Genomic DNA, 19,364 nt, shown 5'->3' with positions numbered 1-19,364 from the left:
CTCAGCACAAATTAAGACAGAAACCAGCCTTCCCTCTCTTTCCCTCTGCTAAAGATGACCCTCCCATACTAAGAAGCACTAGACAGAGAATTCTCATGAGGAATGGTAATCCATGTAGTATGCATATGGAACCTTATATTTTACTAGATTTCCTAAGCTTTTGTTTATTTTTTGTGTGCAGCTCCATACATCAGAAAAAAGCCATCTTTTCCCAGTGAATCTTCAGCTGAAGGACAGACCAGACAGATTTATCGACAGTCCAGAGATGATGACAGGTCTGAGTTGAAAATATTTTTATTCTGCTCTCATCTGGTCAGCTTGAATGTCTCTCAAATCATGGCAAAGTTTATAGTTTCAGGAGAGAGACCATGGCTCAGCCGGGCACAGCTCTGTTCTTTCTCTCAGGCACATTCAAAAAAACCATATTTACCCAGAGTCACATCCATGTGAACGTGTGCCCAGAAACCAGATGGATGCCTGCAGACATCCCCTTTACACCCAGGGAACGTCAAGCCCTGTCCTTGAGCACAAGCAGCAGTTGAGGTCTTGCTTGTCAGCTGTGCGTGGGATGGATCTCGGTCACAACAGAGATGTGGGGCATCCCCGGGGGAGGAATTCCTCCCAGAGGAGATAAGGGATGGGGGAGGACCCTGCCCTGAGCTCTCACAGGCGTGTGGCATCAAGGTTCAGCACACTGTAAAAACCTGTGGGGTTTTTTTCCCTCCTGCGCTGAGAAAGAATGAAATGTGTAAACCCATTTCACCCCTGGCCCACTCTCTATCTCTGGGAAGAACACTTGGATTCCCAAAAAAGCCCTTGCTACATCAGCAGACTAAGGAAGGCAGGCAAAGAGTCAGATTAAGAGGGCGCTCAGACAAGGCATTTAGATAGGAGAAGCCCAGCCAGTCAGCCAACAGAGCTGTTTGCACAACAGCTGCTGCTCCCTGCCCTGGCCCGAGACTTGGTGTTGCACTGTCTGTGTGCTGGAGGCAGCAGCTTTGGGCCTTTTTCACTCCCAGTAGTGTCAACAATTGTAGTAGAACGACCTGATTTGCCACTGATGCAAATGAGAACTAGGTACCTGAAGTGAGATTTTTTTCGTTGGAGGGTAGGTAGTGAGACATTAACACCATCAGCCACTGACCCAGGATAAAAAGGTTTCCCCACAGTAAATCCCAGTGTATAAAGGAGGCTTCTCTTGCAAATTGGTGAAATAACCTTTGAAATACCAGCATGGATAGGCATGAGACATTAATTTCTTGCAGAAAGAAGAGGGTGCCCATATTTTTTGAGATACAATGGTAACCCTGAGGAGAGGGGTGAGAGATCTGAGCTGAGACTATTTTGGTGTGCAAGCGAAGACTCTTAGTTCTCAGCGTGGGTGGTGCTGGGAGCAGGAACAACAGCGGAAAGAGCGTGGTGGAATCCCCCCTCCTCCTGCACAGAGAAAAAGCTCGCTTACACAGACTCTGTTTGCATCAGTCTGAATTTGCCAGAATATTTGGAGGTCCTGTGGGACTGTTAGACCGCTCTGGCTCCTCCTTGCCTTGATCAGATTGGTGCAAGTAAAATTAGAGAGGCTGACTTGCAAGCAGAGACAGAGATCTGCCAGGCCGATTATAATGTGTGCATCTTTTATACTGTCTTTAATGGAATTACAGTTATTACTGTTAATTATTTCAATATTTATTAGCTTTTATTGTAAACTGCATTTTAGTAGCCCACTGAAGGAATCCCAGCTCTCTGCTGTTGGATGGAAAACCAACCAGTGTAACTCACTCTGTGGACTCAAGATGAGGTGAAATAAACTCTGTTTTCTGTAGAGAATGGGTGACTCCCTTGGTGCTGATGACATTTCATTAGCATGAGCACACGCAGACAGTTTAAGGCTGAGGGATTCATTAGTTGCATATGAAGCACCTTGAGATCCTTCTGTGAACAGAAGTGCAAAATGTGACTGTTTCTTTGTTTTATGTTCTCCTGCAAAGTCTCCTCTGGGGAAAAGGGTGTGAAAGCCACGTTTCCTGAGTGTTTCTGGCTGTTTATCTCAGCGGATACCCACACTCCAGCAGCAGAAGTCTTTAGGCTGCAGAGGAAGTGTAACCTAGGGCACCAGCTAATGAAGAGGTGAAAGCGGTGTAGGAAAATGATGTGGAAGCTGGGCTGAGCAGATCTGAAGGGAGAAGTCGATGAAAGGGCCCGTGGTCACCAGGGGGAAGGAAAGAAACTGTAAACACTGTACGAAGCACTGTAACCATCCGATTTTTGTCAGAGTGTGGAAGCAATGTGATTGCTTTGCTAACAGGATGGAGCCAGCTTTGCCAAGCAGCTTCCCATGTGGATGCTGCGAGTTGGAAACATATAGCATAAATTGACAAAAGGTTCCGAGTTTGGGTGTTGTTTGTTTTTCGAGGGAAAGAAAAAGGAAAAGAAAGTGCTAAATTATATTGCAGTGAGAACAAGCACCCAGTCCTTCTGGGAAATCTTCAGGATGGCAGCCAAGTGCTGCCTCATCTTGCTATATGTGCAAGCTGCTCTGCTCATCTACTGGATTTCAGATGTTTCTTGGATTAATATAGCTGGGGACTGCAGGGAGTGGGGGTGTGTTTGACTGCCTCAAGCTAAGCAAAACTATGAAAGTTTCAGGCCTAACAGCTCACATGTTTTGTTGTCTCTGATGGTTTAGTGGAGGTGTACAACTGCGCGACTGGGAGTGCTGACTGTTCTCAGTGCCTGGGGAGGGAGGACCTGGGGCACCGCTGCATCTGGAGTGAGAGCAGCTCCAGCTGCAGGCTGCACAGTGAGCCCCTCCAGATCTCAGACGTCTGCCCAGCTCCAGAGATTAAGAAGGTAAGAGCTGAACGCAATACGGAGGGCGTGTGTGGCATGGCAGTTGGTGCAGAGAACTGAAACTGGCTGCGCTGTCCTTGGCTGGAGGAAAAGGAGGAACCGCGCTGTGTCCCTGGCACAGGACAGGGTCAGGACTAGGGCTGAATTATTCACAGACTTTCTATGCCGTTGAGTCACCAAGGACATCTTGCTGATGACAAGACCCAGTCTTCACCATATTAGTAGGAAAACCAAGAATGGCACAATCAAAATATCTCAGAGTTCCTGGGGTTGGTAAAAGCGAGGGAGGTTTGTCGGGTTGGCTGAAGGATTCTTATCAGAAATAGCATTTAATGGAGCATAGCTGAAATGTGAACTTGAGCCCTATCTCCAGGCACACGTGCTCTGCAGTTCTGCTGAGATTAGGAGTGGCAGAGAACCTTTTGCATTTTCATATGAGTTTTATTTAAATTGTAGTTGAAGGAGTGTTTGTTGGAGGTATTTAGATCTGGGGTTCTGCCCAGAGGTATGGTGTGAGGCAAAAAATTTATCCCTCACGAGTGACAAAGAAAGTGCATATAACAAATCTTAAAATGAACTCTCTAGGAAAGGAGAAGCTGGAGGGGCAAAACAGCTAATGCGAACATCAAAATCAGAAAGGATATGGGATTTCTGTTCCTAGGGAGGTGTGTAGTGATAGCTGGTCAAAATCCATGTGCTGTAACACTACATGGAGGGACTGCAGGATCTCCATTGCCTGCCTCTTCCGTCTCGTCACTGGGGGAGAGGGGTGCTCCCCTGTGGGCCTGTGTTTCTCCAGCACTCATTGAGCGTTATCAGCACCTTGCCAGAAAATAATGGAAGGAAGCCAAAGTTCAGGTCGCAGAGCATCACAGGACTCTGTCGCTATTTCCTTAGCAAATAGTAGCTGGTAAATCCAAATCCTCTGGAGTCACGCAAGCAAGCAAGCCCTTGCAGAGCATTCCTGGAGGGATGGGGCAATACAGCAGGCAAAGGCAGGCACCAAGACTGGTGAGGGACCCTCAACAGCCTTGACTGGCTTGACCAGCTGGTGCCACCAGGCACATTTTACTAGCTTTGTGTGCCATTGCAAAGGGGAAAAAAGCCATTTCTGAATTAGAGTGATTTGTTTCCATTTCACAATGCCTGAGGCTGCCCCTCATGCAGTGGAACAGCATCACACCCAGCACCCTGTCCCCTCACAGCAGTGGGGTCGGTAGCTGTCAGATGAAAAAACAGTGGTGTAGGAGATTGATGGGGAGCAGCCTTCTCCTCCCACAGTACCAGGCTCGTCCTGCACCCCATGGTGTCACAGTGCTGGTGCCTTGGCTACATTCCATGGATCAGGACACGTTTTGTCTTGGTTTTGTCCTTGAAGGGCACTGCTGCGTTCAGGACAGCCCGTAAAAATGCGGTTGGTGGGACTCTCTTCCAGCACACTAGCATCCCTCCTCTGGGTTTGTCTCTGGCCCAACTGCATTTGAAGCTGTGGTGTGGAAGCAGTGATGTTTCACCCCACGCGTGGTGTCATCCATAACTAAATCCTGGTTCCAAACTCGGCGCAGGAGTGCAATGACTTCTTGTTTGCAAAGCTGCAGCCAGGGGAGCGTGGCAGTGGGAATGCTGTTGGTGAGCAGGAGTGTGAGGAGCAATTCTGTCTTCTTCACGAGGAGCCAAGGGGGACATGGACACAGCCACAGGCTCAGGGATAAAGGCAAGACGCTTCCTGGTGGTTCTCCTCTGACCTTTCTTTTGGTGCTGCAGATGGAGCCGCTGCGTGGGCCACTGGAGGGAGGCACCCTGCTCACCATCCGCGGGAGGAACCTTGGCCGCCGCTTCAGCGACGTCCTCGGTGCCATCAGGATCGGCAGTGTGCAGTGTGTGCCTCTGCCTCACAGATACATCGTCTCTGAGACGTGAGTGTTAAGGGAGCCGACGAGGAGGTCCCTGTCCCTTTTTATGTCCCCTGCTTGTGTCTGTCCCTCCCCATTGCCATCTCTCACCCCATTCCTGCCCGCTGGCCTTGGCAGAGCGCTCAGGAGGAGGAAGAGGCCGTGGGCTCTGCCTCTCTGCTCTGGTGGGGCAGCACAATCACCAGCCTTCCCATTCTCATCTACAGGATCGTGTGCCAGACTGGAGAGGCTCAGGAGGCATTTTCTGATGTGGTAACAGTTAACGTGAGCCGGGAAGGGAGGTCCAGGGAGCGATACTCCTACGTGGTGAGTAGCTGCCTCCTGGATGTTTCTTTAGTGATGCTCACACTGACTTAAAACAAGCATGCAGCCACCATGCACCCAGCTTGTTTGGAAAGAGGATCTACAAGAAAAGCATCACGATCCTCAAGCAGCTGACGTAGTTCCTCACTTGTGGTTACGTGAGTGTGGTCTGTCAAAACCAAACTTAAGTGCGAAGGGCAGGTGTGCAGACAGCCTGTCAACACACGCAACCTCACTCCCAGTCTCAGCTCCTGCAGTGGTTTATCACTTATCCTGGCTGTATCATCTTTTCTCCTGCTATAAAAAGGGGGTAATTTTTCTTCCTTCTCTTTTGCTAAAGTGCTATTACAACCTGTGTGGTTTTTTGAGACTTGCAAAATCTCTTTGTGCTAAGTAAGTTACGTGCCATGGACTCACGTTATTTAGAAATAGTATTTTTTGCTGCAGAGGTTGTCTTAGTTTTTGCATGAGAATAACATGTAGGGATTAGACTTGAGCTAACCCCCTGTCATTATATGAAGAAAAGCCCTTTATAGCTTTGTACTGTGCCATCTCACAAAGATAACTTTCATCTCTATAAGCCTGAAAGAAATCCATGCATTTCTTCTCTTTCCTACGAGCACCCTCATCTCTGGCTAGACGCTATTCACGGGCAGCCCCATGTGTCCAGGCCAAACACAACAGGATGGGTGCCAAGGGCATGCTGTTTACTTGGAGCCTTTGTGCTTGTGCTGAGGAAGAATAGACTGTGCTGCAGTCTAGTGGCTTGAAAGAAGACTTGAGCCCCAGGAAATGACATTTGATTCCTGGTAGCCATTGTGAGGAATTTAGGGCAGGATCATGGAATATAATCCTCCACCCTGTAACCGATCACGTGTTAGGTATTTAGCTCAGAGAGGTTTACACAGAGTGCAGCCAGCACAGGCGCAGCACATCCCAGAGCAGAGCCAGGCCTGGCAGCGCACAAGGAGGGGACCAGCAAGGCAAAGGCATTGCCAGGCTCCATGGTAGTTCTCGGGAGGACGTATTCTCTGGGAACCATTCCTATTGTTTCTAGGCATCCATGCTGACACCCAAAACATCTCAGAGATCCAGCAGTCCGAAGTGGAGCGAGGTACATCTGGGGTACAACCCAGTAATGGACCTTGGGTTTGGGATTTCTGGCACTTTGCCATCAGCATGTGCGTGCTGGCTTGGCCACATCTCCCACTGTCGGGCCGTTTGCCTTCTTTACAAAGAGGAGAAGGGCCCAAAGGGCGGGACGGCTTCTTCACCAGCTTCTGAACTGAATGGAGAAGCCCTCTGAGGAAACACCTCTAAAAACAAAGCAAGAGGAGCAAAAGCCAGTGGCTGAATTCAAACCACGTTCATGACAGCTCTGTGCTGGCAGCTTCTGGGCAGGCTTAAGGAGAAGGCTGTCTGCCCAGGAGCAGGAGAGGAGCCATTTTCTAATCAGGTGGCACAACAGAAAGGTGTCTTGGGGAAGAGATGAAACAATGCCCTGACCTGTGCCAGCATGTGTCAGGGAGTGAAGCTGCGCAATGTGTAGTTGCTGCTGTGTTCCACACCAGAAGTGGCTTCTGCACCACTTGCAAAGTAAGCAATGCCGTTTAGTTTTCTTCATTCTCCTCTCACATACAATGGCACGAAGATGAAGTAGTCTATACCATGCAAGATTGGTCTCAGTAAGCCCTGGGCTTGAGCATTGATAGCAGTTTACCCGAAAAAAGTCTAAAAGACTTCTAGAATTGCCTTTCTAAAGAAAGTCCTTTGTAAAATACCCAATACTGTTTGTGTGCAACATCTTTCAAAGTCCCTGTTAGATGTATCTAGAAGAGACAGTGTTCAGCTGCAGTTCTTCTGAGGAGGAGGGAGAAATGTGATCGAGAGACTTCTCCAGGATGTTATAGCAGGCTGTGGATGAGCTGGATTTGCCAAATGACCTGAATTTGCAGAAGTTGCAGTGGAGACAATCAGTGCTGGCAATGTGCTGAGAGCAGTAGCCACTGGCTGTTGCTGAGAGGAAGAGCTGGAGGGCTTTGGGGAACATGAATAATCTCTCTGCTGTTGTTGTAACTGCAGATTTGAATGCATAGGTTAGGGGCCAAGGGCAGGAGGCAGCTGCTTGCAGAGACTCAGAGAAATACAGATGAACAAAATGAATCTTGTGGAAATGGGTAATGATCAGAAACAACAGAGGAAATGGCTGTAGAGACATAAAGCAGTCTGAGTGTAGGACAAGGGCAAGGATAGCTATTAATAAGCGTGTTTTTGTGGCTGGGATTGACAGGAAAGGGCATTAGCACCAGGCGGTATGAAGCAGCTTAGCCCATGTTCTTCAGCCGCCTCAGTACGGTTTTGCTCTGCAGCTGCAGTGAGGGATGGGCTGTGGCGGTGAGCAGGCTTCGGCCGCGCTGCTCAGCCCAGCATGTCTCGTGCCTCCAGGGTTTGTGGTATTTGACAGGGAATTACTAAGAGCCTTATGGGAAGGTCTTGAAGTAATTATTTGTTCTGCCCTCGGTGTCCCATTCAAACCGGAGCAGGGAAGTTGCCCAGCAGACTCTCCTGGGGTGCTCTGTGTTGCAAACATGAGGATTCAGCGCTGCATTAGTTATCAAAGCCTCGAGCTCATGAATCTTGGGAAGATTTCCAGGGGCTGCAAATGCAGATAACATACATGCTAATTTCTGCTGAAAATGGTGAGAGGCAAAGTAACTTCCCCCTTAGTCCCTGTTGTCTCAAGAGATTCAGATTTGAAGCTTCCTTAAGAAGGAGTTTGATATTCAATTATCTAGACCCTCGTGGCTGTTCTCACAGATCTCAAGGCCATCATCCAGTGGGGCTTTAGCATTATCTTTGCATTCAGGTGGAAATGGATCTAGAAGGGCAGAGATAGTGGGAGGTGGAATGGATGAGAAATTTCGTTTTTGTTCATGGACTTCAATCTGTCGCCAGCTCTGGACTGTCCATTGGAAATCTCAAGGGACTAGTGGAATCCTGGGCTCCAGTTTGGACTCATGTCTCATTGATTTCCAGGATTTGGGGACTGCAGAGAGTCACAGAGGTGTTCTGTGATCTCACTTCTCAACGCTTGTACCTCTCCCTTTATTCTGAAACCCTGCCAGTGGATGCTTTTGCTGTGCTGCTGTTTTAGAGCATCACAACACTAGATACTTAAATTTACCGGAGCAATTCCCATGTGCGGTGTAGATTATCAAACTGTGAATTTACCAGTCTAGAAAACATATCTCTCCTTGTTTTTAGCTTCCTGTGGTGCAGTCCATAGCTCCCATGAATGGCCCCAAGGCTGGAGGAACCAGAGTGACCATCAGAGGCAGCAGGCTGGATGTTGGTTCTGAGCTCCGCGTCCTTGTCAACACCTCCAAGCAGTGCACTGACCTCAGGTGGGACCGGGTCTGGAGGCTGGAGCTGAACTAGTGACAAAAGCTGAAGTGTTAGGAAGGATGAGATCATCCCCCAGGAGATCAGGAAGAGCTGAGGTTTGGGTGGAGGGCGCCACTGCGTGCTCCTGCCTAGAGCCAGCGTAGCATCTTCACCAGCCTTCTGTCCCCAGGGTGATGAGGCAGAGCTGTGGTGCAGGTGCCTGACACAAGATGGGGTGACTTTCTTTGACAAAGTGTTGCTGTGATGTGGTGGCAATAACCAGCAGCAAACAAAGTGCTTTATATGCACTGTTTTCAGCATGCTGCCAGGCCCCTTGGGTAGTCTGGGACCAGGATCAAAACCCTGAGAGCGAAGCAGGCGTAGGCTTTGTTCCCGTATCTGACGGAGGCAGAAGGCACCTGCACACCCAGATTCCTGCTCCCGTGGCAGCTTGCTGATTGGAAGAAACCCCTCCTCCTCCATGTTCTTGTCTCATCAGTGGGAAGAAGTAGGAGCCTGCCCTTTCCCTTTGGCTGTATGGGATATCAGTCTGGCAGCCTGGGATGATATATGCTGGGAATTGCTCGTTAGTAGGCAATGTGGTTAATAGGCAATTGGCATGTGACTGGAAACTCCTTCTTGTCTTTGTCTGCCATCTGCCTCGCTTCTGAGGGGGTGCTCAGGTCTACAGTGCCTGGCTCTGGCCACTCTGTGTGCCGTGGCTTACCCTGCTTTTCCCTGCGCAGCCGCAACGACAGCACTATCACCTGCACCATGCCGTCCGCGGAGCTCACCACAGCTGTGCGAGTCTGCGTTCAGTTTGAGAACAAGTCTTGTGCTAGCCACAACATCACATTCAAGTATGAGAAGAACCCAACTATATCAGACATCAACCCAAAAAAGAGCCAGATCAGGTAAGATCCCTCCTTCAGCGGAGACAGACAAGTCTGCCAGGCTTTGTTCTTCCTTTTGTGGCCTTTGTTGAGTTCAGCCTATTAATTTTTGCCGAATGCAAAAGTGAACAGTGCTTTCCCATCAGAGAGCAGAGCTAATTGGAGTATACTAGTGCAGCCTGCTGTAGACAGTGTAAGTTCACCCTGTCTGTGCTTCAGACCATCCAGACGCAGCACAGAACCTGAGCAAACCCCATGTCAGGAGGCCCAGGAGTCACTGAAGCAGAGCCAGGAGATGGGATTTGGTGCCAGGGCCTTGTGCCACGCTGTTGTAGCATAATGACTTCAGTTTCAGAGGTGGCACGATTCTGCATCTGCCTGCAAAAGAGAAGGTCAACTCCAGGCTGGTGGGAGAGTGTCCTGCAGGGAGAAAGAGGCTTTCTCAGCCCTGGGGTTTGGCACATTGACTTGCAGACAGGTACGAAAGGGCACCACAGAGTGGTCAGGGTGCTTTGGGGTACTCCAGCACGGGAGTAGAAGAAATCTCACACACCAAGACTCTGCAGCTCATTTCAGTGCATTTAGGACATGAAAAAAAAGTCAGTCTTGGTAACTGTACTGTGTATACTTGGTGGGTGCTTTAGGGAGGTTCAGGTGGGAGCTCTATGAGACCCTGAGGATTTTTCTTGGCAGTAAAACTGCTGGAGGATAGACTGAGATTTGTAATTTTGATTTCAGCCTTCCCCAAGGTTGTGGTATTTCACTTTTAAAGCGTGTTGCTTTTAATTTTATGTCTCTCCATGGAGCTCTGAGGCTCCTGTTCCTTTGGATACTATGGTGAAATCCCCCTTTCCTCAGCTGTGGAGCCTGCTAAACCCAGGGCTGACCAAGAAATCTGAGAGTCCAGCGCCTGTGTCTGCAGGACTGCAGTGAAAGCAGCACGCTCAGGCTTGAGCACGCAGTAGGCTCTGGCGGTCGGATCCCATTGGAGTAAAGCCGTGTCTCGGCATTCCCAAGCACAGCGCCAAAGATGCAGGCTGTGGGAAAGTTAATGACAAGGCACAGCAGTGACTCAGCCAACCTCAGCTCCTCGCAGGCTTGCGAACTGTGCTGAGTGGTGAGAGCGGTATCTAAACACAGAGACAGTGGAAGAATGTCATTGCCCGTACTCACAAGGGAAACCACCAGGGCATTTCTCCGTCACCTTAGTCTGCTTTCTTAGGATTTACAGCAGTTTCCAAATTTCAGACCACTGAGGATGTGACACCAGTCTCTCTTTTCAGACTGCTTGGTGGCTCATGTGGTCTGACTGCTCTGGTGCGCTGCTGGGCTCTTGACCATGAAAGGTCAATTAGTTGTGTAAAAATTTAGCTGAATCTGATTTATCTTACTATATTGCTAAAATTATCTGTGTAAGCAAAGTTTAAAACAAAACAGAAGTTGTAAACTAATGGCAGATGTGACAGGCTCTTAGTTAGAAACTTGGATTGTACCTGCTTGGTAGTATCCACCGATTTCAGAGAACCTGACTCTCAGGTCCTTGGGCTCAAAGTCACTCTGTCGGGAGTGGTTTCCAGGTAATAGGATTGCTGACTCCTGACTGTTCCCTGACAGATACTCCAAACAGATCAAATGTGATGCAGAGGAAGGGGAAGGTAAACCTGGGATATGGCTTCTGCAGTCCAGAATAGACAAGTTGTGCTGGTTTTCCACCTCTCATTCTGCCTAGCACTCTTGTGTGCATCAGGGACCTCTTGTTACTGTCGCTAATTGATTGCACATTGAGAGGCCCATGTTTCACATTCCCCAGGCAGCAGATCCAGTACACAAAACAACTTTCACATTTTGATCTAAATCAGAAGTGTCTGGGAGATACAAAATCCCTGTCAACCTTAAAGTGGTCTTCTCCTTCCCTAAGACCTACAGTTCTCTGTGGGTTGCTGTGGAATATCTCCTACCTCTTTCTTTGAGGGGCTGGAGGTTAACCTCTGACACCACTGGTGGCCTGGGGAACCTGCTGCGTACCCCTGGTGTGCAGTGGCAGGCTGCTCCTCTGGGGAATGGGAGTAACTGGGCAGTTTGCTACTACTGGAAGAAGTTCTCCCTTTCAACCACAGCAGCTGCTTTTCCTCCTTCATTCCCTGATAACTTAGTAGGAGTGTGGATGCTTGGTGTAAGTAAGAAGACGACTTTGGCTGTTGAGTTACATTTTCTGCTCAAGCAGCTGGAAACATGCCTGGGAAAATGACAGCAGAGAGACCCAGCCACTGCACCTCGTTGCTGTGTTGTCCTTTGCAGTCATGCTTTCTTTCTTCTCTTCTCCTTGCAGTGGGGGCAGGATCATCACCCTGGAAGGAAGAGGCTTTGAGCTGGTTCAGAATGTGTCCATGGTTGTCCGTGGCATCGGGAGAGAGCAAACGGTGGGTGTCCGTGCTGGCTGTTGTCGAGTAACTGGGAGCAGGGCTGCGTGCCCAGTGCCTGAAGAAGTTTGGGGTGTGAAACTTAGACCTTAGTCTGTGCTACAGATTGGGCTGGGAGCAAGGCTGGGTGGGAGCACTCAGGATGTTGAGATTTTTCATATGTGTGCTCTCTCCTGCTTTCAGAGCTGTAAGGTTCACACTGACAGCATGATCACCTGCCCCTCTCCAGCTGCCTCCAATATCACTGCTGGGAGCAAGCCTGCATCCGTCGATTTCTATCTCAACGGTCAACTCTATGCAGATGACCGTCCAGCTCTGGATGAGGAGATGTACCCTGAGGAGGCCTTGCACATCAGCAAGTTCAGCCTGGAGTACTATGCTGATCCCCAGTTCTTCACAGCCAAGAAGGAGAAGTGGATCAAGCACCATCCTGGCGAGCCCTTGACTCTGGTTATACATGTAAGGGAGTGGTATTTACAGCTCTGCTTCTTTTGGGTTGTTGCCTGCTCCTCACTGGGAAGCTCTTCAGTCCTAACTACCAGCACAGTGACTGTCCACAAATGCAGGAGAGAGAAGGGAGGGTGGATGAGGACAGGAAAGGCAGTAGCCACATAGGAGCAGGTAGTTCAGTTCTTGCTCAGCATCCTGCATCTGCATCTCTCTTCACCAGGAGATGCAGCCTGACCTGAGGATGCCCTTTGGGGCATGACAACAGAAAGCTGCATTTGACGGATGTAATAGCAAGAAGCTGAATAAAATACTGGACATATGAAAAAGAGTGATAATGCACTGGCCTGAATTCAGGCAGGTACTCCAGAAGGTCCTGACAATAGATATTTATTCCTGCAGAAACAGGTCGTGCATTCTTCTCTTTTGGCTACTGAATTCCGCTCAGTTAACAAGGAAGTCAGGGTACAGCAACTGAGTGGCTTGGACAATGTGCAATGGTAATTCAAAGGCCATTGTTCACTGCAGGATATCCTCACTGTTTGCAACGTGCTTCAGAAACGTGCTCCCCCTTTCTCAGGCTCTGCAGACGCATCTCCTGGCTATCTCCTCTGTTGTACATCCTTCCCTCCTCCCAGGTGGGCGCTTAGATTCTTATCTGTGCTGCACAGCCATGGCAGATCAAAAGCAGATTTTTCCAGGTTCCTGAGGGGCTTGCTCATCCCCTGCCCCATGCTGAGTGAGGAATGGGAAACAGGAAAATGGGGAATGGCCTGGTTCTGAGTTTCCTGCAGAGTACTGGAAAAATGTTCTTGGTGAAGGAGAGTCCTCCCAGGTCTGAAAAACAGCAGGGAACATGGAAAGTAAAGCATGAAAATCTGTTGCAATTCCAACTGCTACTCTAAAGACTGACATCCTGATTCTATTTTTGTGATTAGAAAGAGCCTGACAGCCTGGGCCTCGAAAGCAATGAGTATCAAGTGAAAATTGGCCTCATCTCGTGTGAGATCCAGATTGTTTCGGACAAAGTCATCCACTGCTCTGTCAACGAGTCACTGAGCACCTCAGAAAGACAGTTACCTGTGACGGTGAGTGCAGAGAAACCTCCACACTCCGAGCGTGTGGGGCAGAAGGGGTCTCTCTTCCAAACCCTGCGTGCAAAGGAGTCAGCTGTGTGTGCATGGGCAGGACCTGCCAGGCACACTCACCAGCAGCCTTGCAGAAAGCTGCATGGACTCAAGGGTTAACAAAGCACATGGTGCTTGCAGCTGTCCTCAGGGCGACTCCTTGGTGGGATGCAGGCAAAGTCAAAGCGAAGGCTGCCCTGAGTCATGGAGAGGGGCTGCCACGCTCTGGATCGTGGGGCTGCCTGCTGAGTTAGATGTGCTGTAAGCTGCAGGGGGGAAGATTTTGTTAGTTCCTGGAAGGCACTGTGAAATCCCAGGCATGTGAGTTTTTGTCACTTGCCGTAATTTTCTTTCTGCCCCTCATGAGATACATCTGGGGGTTTCCACACAGTTTTCAGTCAGCTGGCCTCCTGCTGCCATCAGGAGAGCTACAAGTGGACATGAGAATCCAACTGTTAACAAGCTGCAGTAAGCCACTGGAGATGGGACCCTGTGTGTGACCAGGGAGGGCAAGAGGAGCATGTAGGGATGGAAAGTTCCATGTTGTTTCCTAGGGGCTGCCGTTCTGTCACTGTGAAGAGTTTGGTGTTCAGGACTATAGTTCAACTTCGTGTCTGCAGCTATGGGGTCCTGGCTGCATGACCCAGCACTGATGGTTTAAGACTCCGGAGGTTTTCCTGATTCCTGGGTGCTGGCAGCTGGCACTGCGGGCAGCAGGGCAATTCTCCCTCTCTTGCCTGAGGAGGGAGCAGCACAGGGGCAGACCTCCAGGCTTGTCCAGATGCCTTCAGCTGGCAGCTTCAGTGCCCTCACCAGCATTCCCAAGAGTAAGGGCTTGGATTTCCTAGTGGGCACAGAGCTATGCTCTACGTGGTGTTTGATGGACGGGCATGGTGGGAGGGTCCTGCTTGTGGCAGTGCTGTGACACAGCTGCTGAGAGCTGACTGTATATTAGCCACAGTGAGCACCTTTCCCGGAGGTGCTCCATGACACAGATGTAATCATAAAATGATTCCATCTCTTCCCTAACTTGTTTCCGGTTTTTTGCTAAAGTTTCTTTTGTTTCTCATTCCTGGAGAGAAGTGAAACTTGCATTTCCAGAAGCGAAAGACTTATGTAGTCATGAGTTTTCCTTATCAGATGATGCTGTTGAACCCTTTCATCCCAGGGGCCTAGAGAGCCATTTATAAACAATGCCAAGTAAACTCACCAGCCTGCCTGTGATGTATGTTGGCCTTCTGGTGATCAGGAGACCAAAGGACTGAACTCAAGTGATTTCGTGTCACAAGAAGTACGAATTGGGAGCAGAGCCAGGACCTCCTGACACCCAGTCCACTGCTTTAGCAACAAGCTTATTACTTGTCTCTGGTCTCATTATTATTTATTTTTATTCTCTTACTTTATTTATATTTTGAAGACTTTGAAGTTTCTTTACCCTCCTTCTCCTGAGTGGCAGTTCTGCTTTTGGAAGAGAAAGGACAGTGCAGCTGGAATTCAAAGGCCCTGCAGAGGCATACAAAAGTTGTATAATTAGTGGAATCGGTTTTCTAGTAGAAGGAGTACAAGCATTACTATGTGGTACAGCGACTCTCGCAAGAAAGAAATGTCTCATAGTCTGGGGTGGGTATGAGAAGTTTGGAGCCTGCAGCTCTGCCACCAGAGCAGTACGGCGGCCCTAGGATGGGCACTGCTGAGATGCTTCAGCCTGCTGTGAGCCAGCCTCGGCGTTCCACCAGAGCATGCAGAAAGGAATTGAGCTCTTTGAGATACACGAAGTCCCCAGGGTCCAGCAGTGAGAGACCTCCCTGCAAAGTCTGGTGGGCTACGCCAGCATGGTCAGAACATCCTCTGGTGAAGGTCTGCTGAGTGCTGCTCCGTAGTCCCTCCTTGCTCAACCTCGGAGCCACTTGGCAACATGCAGTTCAACTCTTGCTTTCTCTCCCTCCTTCTCCCTTTCTAGATCCAAGTTGGAAAGTTCAACTACACAATTGCGATGCTGCACCTTGGAGGAGGAGAGACCGCAATCATTGTGTCCATTGTCATCTGCAGCATCTTGCTGGTTCTCTCTGTTGTAGGTAAGGGAACAGAACAGTGAGTATCCAGGATGTACTGAAGCTTTTTCTCATTGCATGTGGAGGAGTGAAGGTGAATCACTCACATGTTAGGAAACCTCCGAGTTCTGCAATTGTGCAGTATCTGAAACTGGTCTGGCTGCAGCAAGTAGCCACCCTTATTTGTATGGCACCAAAGTTTTGTGCAGTGTGGATCATTCGTGGGCTGAATCCATAGTTCAGCTCTGTTACTTGAGCCTGTGATATTTATAAATTTACTCTTTTTCCCAAAACTCTTAATAGCTACTATAATACAAAATAAAGAAGGATGTGAGAAACTGGTCCTGAACTCATACTGACTTGAACAGAGCTCACTCACAGGCATGACTGTCCCAGACTGCCCACCTAGACCGAGGTCCTGTCGTCAGTAACAACCAGTGACAGGCACCTGGCGAAGACTATGAAGAACAGAGCAAGCATCCTTTGTTGCAAATGTGGCACAGACACAACAGTTCACTAGCCTGACTGGAAGCTGTGCAACACGCTTGTGTCTTCTGACTGGGGTATCTTCTCATCACATGCCCAGAATGACTGTGCAGAAAGAAAACTGTCAGTACACAGCATATGAGGTGTTTCTAATAGAGATTTAGTTTATTTTTAATAAAGGTTAAAATACACACTATGTATTAAATGCACCACCTGTCATTAGAAGCATATTACTGGAGGGATGGAAAGACTGTCAAACATGAACACTGTAAACCCAGGTGGTAAACCTGTCTTAAATTCTGTATTCATTAATCAGCTGGAATACATTAATATACTGTTAAGCTGAATATAGACAACCCAGACCTAAATCAAAAATGACAGTTACAGCATGATCACTAAATTCCGGCTGGTTTTAGTTATTTACAAATAATTGACAACTGCCTGATCAGATACCAGTCTCACTGTAGCTGTTAAACCAACACCGAGTTTAGCTTTCTGCACCCCTGTCAGCAGAGGACTACTCTGATCCCAGCTGCAGCTGCTCCTAAGCCCTAGTCCAAAAGGCTTGTTCCCTTCCTTTTTTCCAGCTCTCTTTGTATTTTGCACAAAGAGCCGCAGAGCGGAGCGCTACTGGCAGAAAACCCTGCTCCAGATGGAAGAGATGGAATCGCAAATCCGGGAGGAAATCCGCAAAGGTAAGTCATCATGCTGGGCACTGAGGAGAAGCCAGGACTAGGAGGGAGATGCCAAAATAGCAGGATTGAAGCTGTTCACCTTCTACTCTGTAGAAGTTTATGGAATTATTTATAGGAGAATATCTGTCATCACCTCTGAGCTTCAGCAGGGTCTGTGAATGAGGCTTTGGCTGGAAGTGTGACTCTACCCCTGCCTTGCTGCCTGACCTGGACAAGCCACTGATCTTCAGTGCCACTAGTTTCCCTGTCTTGGGGTTAATGGCCCTTGGCCATGTCAGAGGGTTGCTTGAAGGCCATGCAGATCTTTAGTGTGCTTTATGATTGGGTGCAACAAAAATTGCAGCATGCTTCTGCTAGAGAAATGGGAGAGGCAATCGAAGCTTCTGCATCTGCTGTGCCTTTGGTACGTGACTCTACAGCACAGGCTGAGGTCCTCTTCCTGCACAACTAGACTGGGAACTGCTGTCCTGGAGGCAGGGAGATGGTCTTTCTGTCAGTGTCGTGGGATGTGATGTACAGTGCTGGTGGTTAAACCCTGACAGTTATCTGCTGCTCCTCGAGAAACCCGGCTTCAACCCACTTATTTCATTGCGAGCCTGCCTGCTTACTGTCTCAGCTGGTAGTGTATCAAAGGTCTTACTATCTGCTGGTCTCTTTGTGTAAGGTTTTGCAGAACTGCAGACAGACATGACAGACCTGACCAAGGAGTTAAACCGCAGCCAGGGGATCCCGTTCCTAGAGTACAAGCACTTTGTCACCCGGACGTTCTTCCCTAAAGTAAGGCAATGCTGTGTTCCACGGGCACTTAATCGCTCCCAGGTCCTTCCCAACCACATCAGGGCTCTGCTTTCTGTCTACTGAAGGGTTATTACAGTGTAACGAAATCATTCCACTGTTATATATTTAGTTGTCATATGTTTCAGCCTCAATTATCATCAAAAGTGGAGCCACAGCTCCTGGGGTGTGAAGTAAGGTGGGGCTTGCTTGCATACAATAGGAGCCCTGCAGCAGCACCATCCCAGAAGTGCCTTTGGCTCGCCTATTTGATGCTGTTGGACACCCTCTTCTGAAAGCTCTTTCTCACAGGAGCAGAAAGTGCTTGGAACTCCTCCTTCTCCGCAGGGCTGCAGTGTCACCTCACTCTGTTCAGTGGAGGCTGAGGTTGAAGGGTGTTTGAAGGATGTATCTGCTGCTAGTATTCAGGGAAAGGGGGCTTTTTGTTCCACACAATGTGCCACCAGGCATGCCCAGCTGGTCTGCCAGTCCTCAAGAGTTCATTAGATATCTCTGTCTCAGGCTAGGCACATGGTTCTCCCAGTAAGACACTCCTTGAGTGTCCAGTCCCAGTTTGTCTACCTAGAGTTTTCCTCCAGGGCTGCACCAGACGTGCCGGTGCCGTAATTCCTGTCACCGGCTGCTCCACTGTGTCGCTCTTAGCCCTTAACAGCGGCTGTATTTCACCCCTGAGGCAGTTGCATTTCAGTGGTGAGGAGTGAGATGATGATTTATGACTGCAGAGTGTTTCATTAGTAGTTATTACTCAGGTTTTTAAGTTATTCAATCTCTATATATCTGCACACTGGAGTCTTTAAGATTCAGACTGCTATATGAATGTTAGAGTTTTAAACATTTTTCCCATCTGTTTCAAAAGTTACATATGTTAAAACACCCAGTACTCCTCTATTTTGACTTAGTCTTGTATAATGCTTTCTCTTCTGGGATTTTTCTAGCTGTCAAATTAGTCTATTTGCAGTCTCCCTACCCTAACAGCCTCATGTCTGTGCAGACATCTGCCTCCCCCCATTCTTGTGGTGCTTGCTCATTCAAGAGGCTCTTGCAAAGTGTGTAAAGGTTTTGTAAACCATACTGATGCATTTCTTCATAGTGGGTGGTCATCAGTCCCCATGACATGTCTCTCCATCTCATTCCCTTGTGGTGCACAGCAAACAAGGGTGTCCCCGGCTGGGTGCAGCCACCCTCCTCTAATTCTGTGCTTGGTTGCAGTGTTCCTCGCTCTACGAGGAGTGTTACATCCTGCCATCCCAGCAGCTCAGCTCCCAGGTGGGCTCCCAGGTCCAGGAAACTCATCCACTCCTGGTGGGGGAATGGAAAGTGAGTAACCCACTAACCAAACAAATGCTTTTGAATGGTTGCTAACCATACTTGTGCGTGTTGACAATGCCATGTGTTTTCTTGTGGTGTGTGGGAAATGCTTGATCACTCAAAACAATTAACACATACCAGCATCAGATCAGCTTTGGCTGGCTGGAGAAGGCAGATCTGTGGATCTGTACTTGCATGAAGGAGCAGTGTCTCAAGATCCTTGGATTTGCTGTGGACTTTTCTTCCTGGGTGTATTGCATCTTATGTCACCACTGCCCCGTGGGCCAAGCTGCTTCTCATGCAGCCATGTTCCACATGCAACCGTGCCCTCACCAGGAACGCATGCTGCTGACTTGTATCAAGCAGAGGGAGCAGGAGGCCTTCAGCTCAATACTTCTGCATTCAGCAGGGGCATCCATGCTGTCAGGAAGGATAGAAGCTGGAGGAAAGCAACAAGCTGGGTTTTTCTCACTTTGCCTTCTAATTTTTCTTTAGATTCCTGAAAGCTGCCGACCCAATATGGAAGAAGGAATCTCGCTGTTCTCCACCTTACTCAACAACAAGCACTTTCTCATTGTGTTTGTCCATGCTCTCGAGCAACAGAAGGACTTCGCTGTTAGAGACAGGTATGAGCTTCAGAACCAAAGACCCGACAGCTGGAGGAGACTGATTTATTCCTTAGCTGTAAGCAA

General features: G+C 48.8%; 1 protein-coding gene across 1 annotated transcript in view; it reads left to right on the top strand.

The window, feature by feature from the left end:
- The window catches only part of PLXND1 (plexin D1), an 81,836-nt gene that overhangs the window by 37,968 nt on the left and 24,504 nt on the right, over positions 1 to 19,364 (top strand). The window contains exons 11-24 of the mRNA XM_069866031.1: positions 182 to 275; positions 2,687 to 2,850; positions 4,615 to 4,766; positions 4,970 to 5,069; positions 8,331 to 8,470; positions 9,197 to 9,364; positions 11,673 to 11,763; positions 11,947 to 12,222; positions 13,149 to 13,298; positions 15,298 to 15,412; positions 16,462 to 16,569; positions 17,234 to 17,346; positions 18,574 to 18,681; positions 19,168 to 19,298. Of these exons, the coding sequence (XP_069722132.1) occupies positions 182 to 275; positions 2,687 to 2,850; positions 4,615 to 4,766; positions 4,970 to 5,069; positions 8,331 to 8,470; positions 9,197 to 9,364; positions 11,673 to 11,763; positions 11,947 to 12,222; positions 13,149 to 13,298; positions 15,298 to 15,412; positions 16,462 to 16,569; positions 17,234 to 17,346; positions 18,574 to 18,681; positions 19,168 to 19,298 (1,910 nt within the window). The remainder of the gene's footprint in view (positions 1 to 181; positions 276 to 2,686; positions 2,851 to 4,614; positions 4,767 to 4,969; positions 5,070 to 8,330; positions 8,471 to 9,196; positions 9,365 to 11,672; positions 11,764 to 11,946; positions 12,223 to 13,148; positions 13,299 to 15,297; positions 15,413 to 16,461; positions 16,570 to 17,233; positions 17,347 to 18,573; positions 18,682 to 19,167; positions 19,299 to 19,364) is intronic.

This window comes from Phaenicophaeus curvirostris, chromosome 11 (genome assembly GCF_032191515.1).
Source record: "Phaenicophaeus curvirostris isolate KB17595 chromosome 11, BPBGC_Pcur_1.0, whole genome shotgun sequence".
NCBI classification, from domain to species: Eukaryota; Metazoa; Chordata; class Aves; order Cuculiformes; family Cuculidae; genus Phaenicophaeus; species Phaenicophaeus curvirostris.
Note: the sequence above shows the minus strand (reverse complement) of the source record. Positions and strands in the feature narration are given on the sequence as shown.